We start from the raw sequence: 15100 nt of genomic DNA, 5'->3' as shown, positions 1-15100 counted from the left end.
GATATTTTTGAAGAACAGAGAAAGCAACATCACAAACACAAGTATGGACGGTGTAAGAGAGGGCACCTAATAGGCTACTGTGTGTCACATCATTGCGCAAAGGCTTGTCAGTGAGCGGGTCTCGGGTTTTTTTTGCGTGTCCTCAAATGAACAGGGGAGGGGTCAACCAGCTCCATTTTAGAAAACTACAACAGCTGCTGCAGATTTGTATTAATTCTACATTCTACATATCGGCAAACTGTTACGGAAACTTAAATCGGGACTCTTGTGGACCGGGGTGTTTCTCTCCAGACACAATGTTTGAAGTAATGTTGTTGCAAGTGACAACAACTTCTTTAATTTCAGTTCCTCTCTGAGTGTTTTGTTTGCTGCGCACCGCTGACTTCAGACCATGGAATACCCCAGTTTAAGCTGCCAGGTGGGTCAAAACACGCAACTTGTTTTGTTTACATGTTTTACGGCGCTTTGTGAGCGCTTTTGAGTTCCGGGGTCCTTGAGGGGGTTACCAACGAAAAAAATGCTACGAACGAAATCATTTATTATAGCCTATATAATATTTATTATTATATAAATCCACCTTTAAGTAACACAGTGACAGAATGTGTGGCTATTTTGGTCACGAGTTTCATTCACTTTCTGTAGCTTAATAAAACATCTAAGAGCAGATATTTTATCAGACGGGGGATCTGGGTCAAATGTTTGAGAACCACTGTGATAAAGATCAGAGGGTCCTGAGCAATGCAGACAGCAGGGAACAATGCTAAGTACTAACCATTTGTTCCCCAAAAGCCAAAATGCTTTGTTGTTGGCTATTGAGAAAAGCAGCACTCAAGTGTTACATTGTTTAACCATTGAAATGTTTTATCCCCATTTCACCACCCATGTTCAGATATGAAGAAAGTGATGCAGGCAATGTTTGAAAGATCAAAGATCAACGCAAGGGATTATACGCAGCTGCGGATTTAGTCTACTTCGCTCGGAGGTTCTGTAGAAGAAGCCCTGAATATGCATTTTTAATTCTTTATACTTTTCAGTTTGGGTGATGCTATGTGCTACAATCACATTGGCCCACTCCGGATGCTTGTTCTTTTTGGGGTTCCGCCAAATCATATGTGGTCATGACATGTGCCTTCTGTCAAAAGGTGCAGTTTTCTAAGTTTATTGCTGCTTCAGGTCTGGGACCTGTTAAAATAGAAATGCGGTAAAGTGAGCTGCAGTACATATAGCCTACATACATTATATATGTACAGAATTGCATGGCAGTCCATCCAATCCAAATACTTCAGGTATTTTAGACTGGATGTTAGTATGCTTTTCATATCTGTATTCCATATTTGTTACACAGTATGGACACACACACACACACACATACATACATACACACACACACACACACTGGACAAAAATACTTGGCCAGGCCCCAGATGCCTAGATCATACTCTGTTTAGGTAACCTCTTGGGAAATACCTGACATTACTATATATGCTGTTCCCTCTTTAAATGTGTATAAAAGAAAGAACTCTTCAAGATCATCACAGAAACATCTGCTCCCACTGGATCAAAGTGATGCGCCAACGAACTACGGACCGACATTACCATTCATAGAGCCATTTTGCTTGCAACAACACTCACTTGTATAGAAATAATTACGTTTGGAAACTAGTAAAGCTCCATATGATTGTGTGATGACTAAAAGGAAACCACACCTTTTTAGTTTGTAAGTCAGGTTGCAGAACTTCAGTGCTCCTTTACCTTAACCCTGAATTGTGAGATTCCCAAAGATTCCCACCTCAGAGTAAGTGGATTATTAATCTATTTTTGGCAACACTGAGGAAAGTTGTGAGTTGAACATCCTGTACTGAATGGTTTGGGATAAATACAGGTAGGCCTACTTTTATACCCCTAATGTGCCACTAACGTCAGGTTGAAGTTAATTACAATGTTGAGAGAACTCATGATATAGTCTGGCTTCAATCAATCCACTTTTAATTGTGGTGTGTTCTCAACTGCAGTGTTGCAGCATTTTGGACTTGCTACTGCTCTTATTTGTGCCTCTGGCTGAAGAGAAATTAACTTGTCACTGTGACTTCAGATGTTAGCAGGCAGTTCAATATTGGCGTTTGATGAGGGTGTGTTGAAAAAGTATGAATATTTTGAGAAATTGGTTCTTCATGGGGTCTATAAGTTTGGCAGAAAGTAGGACATAGAAAAACAGTTCTGTGGATTATTCATTAACCAGAACATCTTTCTGGAAAGGATTGGCACAGTTGGAAAAAAATGTAACTCTTTATTGCTTTACCACAAGCAAAAATTTTAATTCACACCATCTGTATTGGGATGAGGGCAGTATCAAGATGTCTGCTTATTATGTGCTTGAGACACACCCCACCCCCCAAAAAAATAGGTTTGGGTGGCGAGAACATCCTGTTACGTGAAAACAGGATATTCATATCCTGCAAATGCTCTGGCTGCACTCTTTTTCATGATAACGTGTAATGCATAATATTTGGCACAGACAGGTTGCACAATAATACTGAGAAGAAGCTCTAATGTTAAATAATCAGAATATGTTTACTAGTACAATATGGATACTTTTTTTTTTCCTTTTGTACAACTTAATCATGAATCTAGATCTATTCTGATGCCGGTGCTGAGTTTGTCCAGGTCCTAAAAACCAGAATTGATCAATCCCCAGTTCAGACTGTCTGTTACAACTCAAAATGAAAACATGTCATAAAACTCCTATCCAGTACACAAAGCTTTATCCACCAAACTTGTCGTTGATGCTGTGCTGGACAAGAATTGTGTGTTGCCTTTTGTTGTATGAAATTAATGATTTACCCTTAATAAAGGAGACTGGATTCGAAATATCAAAGTTGAAGTTGAATTTATTAAACTTGTGCAACAGACAATGTAACAGACAGAGTTACAGTAGAAAAGGCTCCTCGTGGAGTGTTATCAGATTGGTTTTATACTGTTCTTTACTTAACATAACTGGCAGACATATTCCATAGATAGCATCATAACGGTTTCTCAGTTCCCTTAATCAGTAGACAAGCAGAAGTTTTAACAAAAGTCAAGAGTGACACCTCCCCGACCTGTCTCTGACCCTCCATCACACATAGAGTTGAACTCTCTCCTCCTTGATCTTTCTTTGGTTGATCTTTTGACCTCTTTGTCAATTAAGCAATGTGATGTTCTTGCATGCAAGGCGAAAAAATGCTTATCTCCATCTTTGAAGGAGATGCAATGCAGATCAAACTGCAACAGTCAAGCCGAAATAAGTGACAGGGAAAACCAAACTCTACTACCGTCATCACTGAATCACCTGCTATGCTATTTATGCCGATGTGGGTATGATTGGTCTGTGATGATCTTGAAGACCCAAAGATGAGATAAAACAAGGAGTTCTCTTCAATGCAAGTTTAAGCTACATGCATGAGTCAAATGGCAATGGACAAACAGAAAAGAACCAGCTTATGGCATGCCAGCTGTTCTCCATCACACAAGGGGTAGCAAAAACAAAAAAATTATCTGGGGGCTGTCAAAGTATTCGAACCTGTTACTGCCCTTTTCATCAAGCTTTGGAGACATTTTACCTCAAGTCTCTCTCTCAATTAGTGTGCTTTTTTTTTTTAATATAACTATCCTCCATATATAGCATACAGTATTGTTATCACTAACAGCCAACGATATTATATAAACAGAAATGTAATGTAGAGCTTTACTGGTGGGGGTTTCTCTGTTATATAATACCAGAAAAATTGTTCCAATGCCCATTTGAAGTGAACATGAACAGGATTTGTAGCTGGATACTGTCCAAATCTTGACACATTTAACAGAAAACTTCCTGACTTTGACTTCCTGATGTAATTTTTCTTCCCCTTCCTTTTCTTGTTGCAGGTGTGCCTTGCTGAGTTTAAGAGTTTTTTTGATTTAACAAAACATTTGCGCTCCACGGATCATCACCAGGTGGGCATTAAACTTGATGTTAATTTAAGCTTATTTTGGTTAGCACAAAATTCACACTTTGAATCATTCAACAGGTTAGATTAAAAATAAAAGTTTGGGTAATAAAGCCATATTCCTATTAGCCACTGTGTACTTTTGAATTAGTGACTACATATGCATGAGGACCTTGAGCTTCCATTTCACTTTCTATTTTTATGATTTTCTTTTGTGAGGTGATAACCACCAGATTGCAAAATGCTAGGGGTGTGACGAGATCTCGTGCCACGCAAGATGAAAATGCGACGATATTTCTCGTCAAAATTAATTTTGTCTTGCAAAGCTATTATTAAGGGGCTGTAGGGAGAAGATAATCATAAGCATTCCTATAGCATTAGCTTGCATAAATGCCAGTATAAAAGGCAGTGCTTACATAACCACCTAAAATAAACACATGTACAAACGTGTCGTCTGGGATAGTTCTCGGAAAATATCTGCCAAAAACAGGATATGGCAGGGTATGACTGAAACTGCTGAAATTGCTGAAACTGCAAAAGAGTGATAAGAAGCAAGTTGTGTAAGAATAACGGTCAAGAATGATAAACAACAGGGCAAGGGCGGGGGAGCGCGGACCTATGTATAAAAAGGAACTGGTCAGCAGATCTCTCTGGGTGTAAGGGGAAGTGCTGTTGCACTGTGTAATGAGTGATCTCCGCTTTATGCATACAGCGAAATAAACTGGTGATTTTCTAAACAACTCCGGCCTTCTGAGCACTTCTTTCTGCGTCAACCAACTTCGGGGAAGCCAGACAAATCGGCTTCAACAGGGCGCACCAAAAAAAAAAAGACGATCGGTTCTGTTTCAACATTCGTTTCATGGGACACGCTCCCTGCGCTTGTCCCCAGAAGCTATTTTTTATTACGCCAGTCCTGACTGGCAGATAGAAGTGACGTCCGCTTCTTGGAGGAGGGGCTTCCTCTTCCATATAAAGCCGGGCGTAACGTCATCCATTCAGTCTCAAACCTCTTTTCGCTCTCAGACAGCAGGTGTAGCTGAACTAGCAATACAGTTCACAGAGCGAGCTAACCACTCGCTCAAAGCTATCTGAGAACAACTGCTAGACTGTCTCCAAACAGTAGCTATGGAGCTAACAGAATGATGGAGCCTGTACCTTCCCTCACCATGGAAAAGGTCAAGCCACGGACGAGGACATGTGTGTGTGTGTGTGTGTGTGTGTGCGGCAACAAGATAGCGCGAGCCGACACCCACTCTGCTTGTGCTGCGTGCCTCGGGCTGCAACATGCCCAAGCTGCACTAGCATCCCCGGTTACTTGTGTGCACTGTGCACGCCTGTCTGACAAGACCCACCAATGCAGGCTAGCACGCCAAACTAGCCTGTCGACAGCGGACCCTATGATGGGGGTAACCAACCCTCCGTCACAGGAGCTAGCGGAGAGCCCCGAGGAAAACGCCATCCCTACGAGTGCCGGCTGGGGCAAGCAGCTCGATGCTATTGCTCTGCTAACTGACCTAGATGAGCCTGGAACTTGCCTGATGGCGGAACACAGTGACATCATGGTTGACGACTCTGACTCAGGGGACGAGTCCATTAGCCTCGGGTCTGACTATGACTACGAGAACCTGGACGACCCATTTACCCCCTCACTGGCAAAGCCGGTTCCCGAGGGTCATGTGTGCAGTGGGTCTCCAAACCCGCCTGCCGGCACCGACCTGCACAATATCAGATGTCAGAGAGCAGCTGCAAAGCTTGGCATCGCGTGGCCAGAAGCCACCACGTCTCGCTACGAGGGGAGAAGGCTGCCCAAAGTCAAAGCCTCTACTAGTCAGCTGCTGCCGGTCTTCCCCGAGTGCCTGGAGGAGGCGATGCGGTCTTGGAGCAATCCTCTCTCAGCCAAGAACCTTGCCCAGGGAGGCTTGGCGCTGGACTAGGCCGACATGGAAGAGAGGGGTTTTTCCCACCTTCCTCTGGTCGAACCTCTGCTGGCATCCCACCTCCATCTCTCGCAGAAGTCCACCATGATGGCAGCGGGCCCCACACTACCATCAAAGGCCGAGTGCTTTCAGTCTTCACTGACTGAAAAGAGCTACAAAGCAGTGGCCATGTCAGTGAACGCATCGTCGCTGCTAATGGCCTACCAAGCTGAACTGCAGGATGACATGACAGCCTCACCCAGTCCAGCCCTGTGGAACAAAGTGTGCGTGGTAACGGATCTCTGCCTGCATCTGCACAGGTGTGCCGTCCAAGCCTCTGGAAGAGCCATGGCCCTGATGGTCGCTCAAGAAAGGGCTAGGTGGCTGAACCTCTCCAGCCTTTCTCAGAAGGAGAAGGCTGTGACCCGGCCAGTGTACCGCATCCCAAAACATCAGCCCCAAGCCCAGGCGCGCCCCGAGCAAGCCACCTTAAACTTAAGGGTGCATGGGCTAAGAAGCCCTTTGCAGCCAATGTGATGCAGGGGAACCAAGCTGCCCCCCCTGCCACTCACGGGGGTAAGAAGAAGATGCGCGCACCCTAGTGCACTGTCTAGGGGGGCTGGCAGGTCCAGTCAGGTCCAGTCAGACGCCTGCTTCACCCCCTCTGAAAGATGTTCTGTTTCTACCAAGTTCTTCTTCTAAGAGGCCATGTTCCGAGCCCTTCAAGAGGCATGCAGAGGCCGTGCCGGCACTCGCAGTTCACAGCCACATGAAGAGAAGGAAGGTCGGACCTGCAGCAGGCAAACACATACCAGTGTTCCTTCTCTCTGAACTTGTTAATAAAGATGTTTTCTGGTGCAGGAAATATCTCCTGTGCGGGAGCATAGGCATAACATACCAGTATTTGGTGCTCCCATTCGGCCTTTCAGTAAGCCCACGGGTGTTTGTAAAATGCACCGAGGCTGCCATTGCTCCTCTAAGGGAGGGAGGAATGCACTTGGCTACATACATAGATGATTGGCTTTTAGCTGCACAGTCCCCCCAGCAAATCAGGCTCACACTGGACTGCTCACGTCACATCTGGCCACTTTGGGTTTCATAGTGAACTGGGAAAAGAGTGTTTTGATCCCAACTCAGAACATCACTTTCATCGGTCTGTCTCTGGACTCGACCACATTCAGAGCGCGCCTGTCAGCGGAAAGGATGAAAGCCTTTCAGGCTTGTCTGGCACTTTTCCGCAGAGGCTAAAATTCAGGATATGTCTGAGAATGCTGGGGCTAATGGCATCGGCTCTGACGGTCATTCCGTTTGGCCGTTGTTGAAGCCCCCCTTGACTGGCTTCCCCGAAGTTGGTTGATGCAGAAAGAAGCACTCAGAAGACCGGAGTTGTTCAGAAAATCACCTGTTTATTTCGCAGTATGCATAAAGCGGAGAACACTCAGTACACAGTGCAACAGCACTTACACCCAGAGTGTTCTCCCGAGCAGTTCTCTATTTCCCTTTTTTATACACAGTTCCGCGCTCCCCCGCCTTTACCCTATTGTTTACCACTTTTGACAGTCGGCCGTCGCTCTTGCACAACTTGATCTTGTCATGGTATCTGCACTTTCAATCGCACCCTGCCATATCCTGTTTTGATATCTGTTTTCCCGGGAACTGCACTTATATGCTGAGTCAAGTTGCACAAGTTTTGTACACGTGTCTGTACTAGCTAGTTATGTAAGCGCTGCCTTGTATAGTGGCATTAATGCAAGCTTATAATATCAAAAACCTGAGACTCTTATTCTCTCACCGTTCACACATGAGACCTTTTCAGCGGTGGGTAGCGTCGCTCAACCTGATCCCGACGCGCCACGGACATCGCCAAGTCTCGGTCCCTACGGCGTGCATCCTGGCTTTGCGTCCTTGGAGACGCACAGCTTTCCTAACAACAGGAGTTACCATGGGAACGATCCTAGTCCGGAAGGTTATTACTACGGATGCCTCTCGAGCGGGCTGGGGAGCCACTTACGAGGGCTGAATAGTAAATGGCACATGGAGCTCATAGATGCAGTTGTTTCACATAAACTGCTTGGAACTTCAGGCTGTGTCACTGGCGCTGAAACATTTTCTGCCCTTTTTGAGAGGACAGCATGTTCTGGACACAACGGACAATACCACGGTGGTGGCATATATCAACAGACAGGGAGGGCTGTGCTCACGTCGTCTGCACATGTTGGCACACAGACTGATAATGTGGAGCGGCTCCCACCTGCTATCACTGAGAGCCACTCACGCTGTCCAGGGGCAACCCTCGCTACAAGGATTGGAAACTCCACAGCGAGGTGGTGGCTCAGATATGGGAGAAATATGGCCTAGCGAAGATAGATCTCTTTGCGTCAGAGGAGAACGCTCAGTGCCCTCTGTTTTACTCCCTCACCGGTCAGAACGCCCCGATGAGGTTGGATGCCTTGGCGCATGAATGGCCTTGTGTCCTCCTGTACGCATTTCCCCCATTGGGGTCTGACGCTCATCTTGATAGCCCCCCGCTAGCAGGGAAAACACTGGCTAGCGGAGATATTTCAGCTGTTGTGCGGCCAGCTGTGGCCTCTGGCCCTCCGCAGGAATCTCCTGACGCAGGCACGCGGAGAGATATTCTATCCTCATCCAGAGCGCATAGCTCTATGGGCCTGGCCCGTGAAAGGTTAAATCTGGCTGCTGTTGGGCTCCCACAGGGTGTCATTGCCACTATTCAGAGTGCCAGAGCTGCCTCCACACGCAGCGCATATGATGGCAAGTGGCGCGTGTTTGAGGATTGGTGCGTAAAAACAGGAATGGTGGCTTTCCAGAGCTCTGTCCCTGCTATTTTTACTTTTCTGCAGGAGCTGCTGGACAAAGGTTTGGCTTTCTCCACTGTCAAAGTGTACTTACCCGCTTTAACGACTTGTCACATAGGCTTCAGAGACAAAACGGCAGGTCAGCAGCCCCTCGTTTGTCAGTTTATGAAGGGGGCTCGGCGCCTTCAACCAGTGTCAACCTGGGGAAGCTTCTTACAAAACAGCGTTTGTCACACTGGATTGTGGAGGCTATTGCCCTGGCCTATGATAGCAGGGGTTTGCAACCCACCGCGAGGCTACGTGCTCATTAAACACGCGGTATGGCTGCGTCGTGGGCACTGTTTCAGGGTATTTCTATTGGGGAGATATGTGCAGCTGCCAGCTGGGCCACACCTCACACTTTCTCCAGATTTTGACAGATTGGATGTTACTACGCCTACACTGTCTCACACAGTTTTGCGCGTAGGTTCAGCAGCAAATATGCCTATTTGATTGGCGGTGTATTAATAACTGGTCTTCGGTAAGTGGTAACTGGTAAGCTGGTCTGGCAATACGGGAGTCTCTATATCCCATAGTGAGATACCGAAATGAATGTTGAAAGAAAACTTTAGGTTAAGAAATTAACCCTGGTTCTCTGACACATGAGTGAGGTATCTCACCGGAGCGAGGAAGAGGTGTGCTTGCTCAGACTGAATGGATGACGTTACGCCCGGCTTTATATGGAAGAGGAAGCCCCTCCAAGGAGCGGACGTCACGTCTATCTGCCAGTCAGGACTGGCGTAATGAAAAATAGCTTCTGGGGACAAGCGCAGGGAGCGTGTCCCATAGTGAGATACCTCACTCATGTTTCAGAGAACTGGGGTTAATTACTTAACCTAAAGTTTTCTATCGCTCATTTGCACGTCATGTCTTCTTTTTATAATGTCATGTGTGGGTCATTAACCTTGTTGCAGCTTCTACCTGCTGAGAAGATCTCAGTCAGAACTATGAGATGACCTCAGGTCTCTACACTGAAAGCCTGAAGTAGGAGGAGCAAGGGAATCTTACAGTGCTGCATACTGCATATGATAATTATATATTTAGAAAGTAGAACTAAAGTGATTAATTACAAGATGATTAGTTAAAACATTTCAATTCAATTTCCATTTTGTGAATTTCAAATTAAAGAACAGTCATGTATTTGCTCATTGAAGTTTTCTTAAATATAGTTAAAATCTCGTCTCGTCTCGTCTCGATCTCGTGAGCCCAATATCGTCTCGTCTCATGAGCTGAGTGTATCGTCACACCCCTACAAAATACACTCAGTGGTGTGTTAGTGTACTTCTGTTAGTACTCTTATAATCAGCATTAGATAGACAGTAATGTTAACTGTCTGGTCATGTGTAGACCTGCATCATGAAAGATTTCTGTTGCTGTGTTTGTCTCGACATTAATAAACCACTCTGCATGTTTCCTTCTTTACCTACAGAAAATGGAAGAAGTCTTCCAGAAAAGTAATCCTTATTTTTTTTTACCTGTCCTTTTTGTATACATTTAACTTATTGTTTCTGAATACTAATATTCAGACATTATGTCCACTTCATTAATCTTTAAGTTCCTGTAAAACATTCAGACTTGTAACATCATCTTCTTCTCTTTTTTTAAACCTGTTTTTAGATGTGTTCAAGTGTTATGGTAAGCATGCATCTTCTCCTACCTTTTTGTTAGTGTTGAAGGTTCTCTGTGGTGTTTTCTGTTTGCATTTAGTGTTACTCAACCAAAAACATTCTGTGTACCCTTCAGACCTTACAGACATTTTGAATATATTTCTTAGCCAATAAAACATTTGCAAAGCAGATTTTTTTTTTTTACTTGCCTTTTCCTGGGGTCTTGCTGAGTTTCATGGTGTATTACTGTGTAATGTAAGACGATTCGCAATAATTTTCAGTCACCCATGTGTTTATTTTTGGGTTTATGTTCCTGTGTGTCATCATGTACACAGGAGAACAAAATGTTATGACTAGAGAGGAATGAGGTACTGTACAAAACGTGTGCTGTTCTTCTATTACAAGGTAGGCCTACCATCTCAATTCGGGGTACTTATCTAGATTTTGTTATCCATTACAGTTAGTACCCCTTCAGTGCAGGCAATGTTTGCAGTGGTGACTGTTGCTGATTGTTCAAATACACACAGTGCAACTGCTTTGACCTGTGTACCACTTCATTCATAAAACAAGGAACTCGTGTACTGATTTAGGATGATTTTATTTGCTTCTCCTCGCAACTCAGTTTTTTCCTCGTGTGAAAGCTTTGTTTCAAGCATGGTGTAGTGTAAATGTTTCATTAGAACGTTGCATTACTATTCAGTCATGATAGTTGCATTTGGTAAAGGCTATACTGAAGATTGAGAAATGGTTAAGAATGAACTGTTTGGTTAACACCTGCTGAGTTAATGTGCTTTAGTATGCTCTTACTGATTGAATTCACTACACTGTAACCCATAGATGTAACCAGACCAAAAAAGATGTGTGAAACATGTAACCAAATATTTTTACATTATTCTTTTATACACTTCTATGTGCTCATTTGATAAGTGTACTTCGACCAGTTACCCTGCCTCACGTAATCATAATTATATATGTGTTAGGCCTGACCCAAGCTTGTATTAAATGTACAATGAAGAAAGCTCCTTCTCCTGTCATCATCGGGAACTCCAGGATCATCAAAGAAAAGCATCATCACAATATGTCAGGCCTCAATGGAATTTCAAAGTTCCCATAAGTTCCACTTCACATTTTAGTTAATACAACGCAACAAATCTTGTCAATATAAGTGTTTCTCTCATTACTGCAGATCAGATTATGAGGTAATTTCATATATTATTTTGACAAGACATGTTTACTGGAGTATACAAAACATTCAGTATATGGAATCCATATATAAAATTAATAATTATCTCCATTATGCTACCTGTCAATTTGAAGTGTAGTGTTGAAGTATCATGGGATGTCCTGTGAAGCTCAACTGTTGATCATTTTTTGGTTTCACTTATGTTTTCTTTACAGCCAACATTCCCACCATTGTTGTTGTGAGTCCAGGATTCAAATATACAACCAAGCAATCCATCATAGGTGAGTAGAGTGTCTTTAAGTGCACGTGACACACAACACAGAAATGACAAATCTTGAAATCTATATTGAAAAAGGTTTGCACACCTTATCATCAATGCTAAATAATAAAATGGAAATATTGTCTGTACTTGTTTTTATGATATACATGTATTGTGTAATTTGGACTTGAATCGCGTCTTTCTCATTAATAGGAATGTAAACATCACCTGTGAGATGATGTACAGTGCTGCTGCTGCAGATATGAGAAGTTCAACATGTTGGGAGTAACTTTTCTGTATTTTTCCTAGGCCTGTCTATGCTGACTGTGTGCTTCAGTCCAGAGTCGTCAACCTTCTTTTACCTTTGCCATATCTGTGAGGAAAAGTGTCCTTCAGACAGGATATTAAACCACCTCTCCTCTGGTGACCACAGCCTCAACTACTTTGTGAGTGCCTGACGTCATTAAAAACTGAGTCCATGTTTAAAATTGGGAAGTACAATTTATTCATTTTTTTAAATTTTAGAACTATGCTGACCCAAATGGGCTGAGTTTCAGCTGGATGCCCAGCAAGAATATGAATCTCACTCTTAGCCATCGGATCAAGAATGCACTTGCTAGCAGAGGGCCTGAACAGCTACAGGTTTGTACCTAATGGAAATGTATATTTTAAAATAGGGTTACAGCTTGGACGAGTTTTAAAGGTGGGTTGTGTTCTCCTAAGGTGTCTGCTCTGCACACAATGTTCATGTCTTTTAAGTTATATCTTCATATGGCAGCAAAAGTGTGTGAAAACTCTATATATCACCCTTTTTTTTTGTCTCTGCAGTTTTTGGATTTGCCTGAAAAGCTGTTAGAACAGTGTAAAACAAGTACCTACTCTGAAGGTATGTCATCCTAAAATTTTGCCACAAAATATTTGTTAAAGAACTTTATTAAATTGCGTGTTAATGAAAGTGATCTGATGCTTCTTCCCACAGTGATGCACTTTTTCAGTGAAAATGAAAAGCTTCTCAAGCTGCTCGAAGGTGTGTACACTTTTTTCTCAGGATGAGTCTCAAGATAAAAAAGGTTAAAAAGTTTCAGAATTCAATAAACAATTCAATCTAACCCTTTCCCAAAAGTCAAACATTGTTTTTGGCCCTTTGATGTAATCACTATTTGTATTAATCACTCCAACCAGCTAATATATGCATGCTGAGGTTCAAAGACCATTCTTGACCTTGGAAACCACAGCCAAGAAAATAATCTCACCACAAAGTCCATTGAGTAGCTGTTCTGGAGCTTTCAACCATATCATGTGTATGATGTATGTTTGCTTAAAAACCTCTGCTATTAAGCCAATGTGGATGAGAAGTCTAAAAGTAATCAGAAAACATGTAAATGTAAACATCTGCTATTCAGTGACAACTGAGAAAACTTAATCTGCTCATGAAAATGACATCATCCAAAGCTCCAAAATAGCTAATAAATGGATTTTGAGGTGAGACTGATCTCTCAATCTATATCTGTATTCATGTCTTACATCCACTCTCCTCCTTCAGTCTACACTCCTTCACTTGTGCCTCATTTCCTTTCTAGCTGGCAGGCCAAAGAGGAAGATGATACAAACTTACCAAAAAGATGGCAACAGAAAGCATCCACTTCTCGGTCAGTAAATGTACATAACATGACACCTGATTGAACAAAACATTTCCTATAGTCTGAATTAAATCAAAATTCAGTTTTTTTTTTGTACTAAAGTTTATTCCCCTGTTGTAGGCATGCAGCACCTTGTTGAATGCATTTGTGTTGGAAAGACTGGGAGGAGACACTTCCTCTGCACGCTCTGCAACCTAACTTTGGCTGCCTCCATGATCATCAAACATGTCCTGAGCTTTGACCACGTCTTCTGTTACTTTGTAAGTAGCCATGACACCATTGAGAATATTATTAAAATAAGTGTTGCCACACAATCTCAAAGAGGTCTAATGAGGCAAGAATAAACATAATTTGTCATGGGGGGTATGTTTAGATTGAATACCTTATTAATCCCAAAGGGAAATTGCTGTGTTACAGCAGCTAATTCACATAAATCACAAAAAATAAATGTGTTGAGTGAGAAACAAATACAATAAAGATGCAAAATTATATACAATAACTAAAACTGACTAAATAAAATCTAAAAATATGTGCTAGAATAAAATAAAAATAGAATAGAGAGAAGGGACTGTGTCCTGAATATACACCATGCAGTGATGGTAACATAGATTGTTCATCTGTGCAAGTCAAGTGTATACTCTATAGTGTATGGTAAAAGCTGTACAGTAAAGTGCCAGAAGTGACACTGAATATTAAACAGAATAAATTGTATATTGAATGTATGTATAATATATGAATGATTTACATAATATATAATGTATATGGATGGTTATTTGACGAAGAGACCGAATTGTGGAAGCATTAAGGGTGCGGGGTTGTTAGTGGTTTTAACACCAAGGAATGACAGAATATATGTGTTATTTTTGTGGTGTCAGCAGTTTCTGGTTTGTTTGAGTAATGAATACAGCTACTATCTGTGAGAGCAGTTTTGAACTCTGACTTGAATAAATAGTCCCCTCCCTTTTAGGGAAAAACATGAACGTCACTATGCGAACATCACATCTGTGGTGTATGTGACAACTAGTGTACAAAGACCTCGCTCAACGCCGGAGGATTTGTAAGACTTCTTTACACCGTTTGGGTAAAAGAATTGTGTCCCTCCTGAGCTGAACAGTAGGGGTGTGACGATACACTCAGCTCACGAGACGAGACACGATATTGGGTTCACGAGATTGAGACGAGACAAGATTTTAACTATATTTTTAAGAAAACTTCAATGAGGAAATAAATGACTGTTCTTTTATTTGAAATTCAAAAAATGGAATTTGAATTGAAATGTTTTAACTAATCATCTTGTAATGAATCACTTTAGTTCTACTTTCTAAATATATAATTATCATATGCAGTATGCAGCACTGTAAAAGCTTTCCCCATATAGATATTTTATAGATGGATCATTTTGGTATTTATGGAAATAACAACCATAAATACAATATTTAAAGGTTGAATATGTAGAATATTTATTAAAAGCTATATATTTTTTTAAATAATACAGCCACGGGGCGTTTTGAGGGGTACAGAATGAAAGTATTGCTTTTCCATAAAAAAAAATTTAGCCTGAATTAATATTTTTAAAATTTTTTGACGGGTTTGTCAATGACGTTCTGACACGTTCTGTGTACATTGTACCAGCCAATTAACGGCCGGAATTGCGGGTTGCCAGGGTTGTCTGTTG

The 15100-nt window shown here is 42.3% G+C and overlaps 1 protein-coding gene across 1 annotated transcript in view; it reads left to right on the top strand.

The window, feature by feature from the left end:
- The first annotated feature begins 184 nt into the window (after nt 1-184).
- LOC128374032 (uncharacterized) overlaps nt 185-15100 on the top strand; it is a 39363-nt gene continuing 24447 nt past the window's right edge. The window contains exons 1-11 of the mRNA XM_053334257.1: nt 185-418; nt 3904-3972; nt 10166-10190; nt 10354-10371; nt 11742-11807; nt 12095-12231; nt 12311-12427; nt 12614-12671; nt 12765-12812; nt 13366-13434; nt 13546-13685. Of these exons, the coding sequence (XP_053190232.1) occupies nt 392-418; nt 3904-3972; nt 10166-10190; nt 10354-10371; nt 11742-11807; nt 12095-12231; nt 12311-12427; nt 12614-12671; nt 12765-12812; nt 13366-13434; nt 13546-13685 (774 nt within the window). The 5' untranslated portion in view covers nt 185-391. The remainder of the gene's footprint in view (nt 419-3903; nt 3973-10165; nt 10191-10353; nt 10372-11741; nt 11808-12094; nt 12232-12310; nt 12428-12613; nt 12672-12764; nt 12813-13365; nt 13435-13545; nt 13686-15100) is intronic.

The sequence above is a fragment of the Scomber japonicus genome, chromosome 15 (assembly GCF_027409825.1).
Source record: "Scomber japonicus isolate fScoJap1 chromosome 15, fScoJap1.pri, whole genome shotgun sequence".
Taxonomy (NCBI): Eukaryota; Metazoa; Chordata; class Actinopteri; order Scombriformes; family Scombridae; genus Scomber; species Scomber japonicus.
Note: the sequence above shows the minus strand (reverse complement) of the source record. Positions and strands in the feature narration are given on the sequence as shown.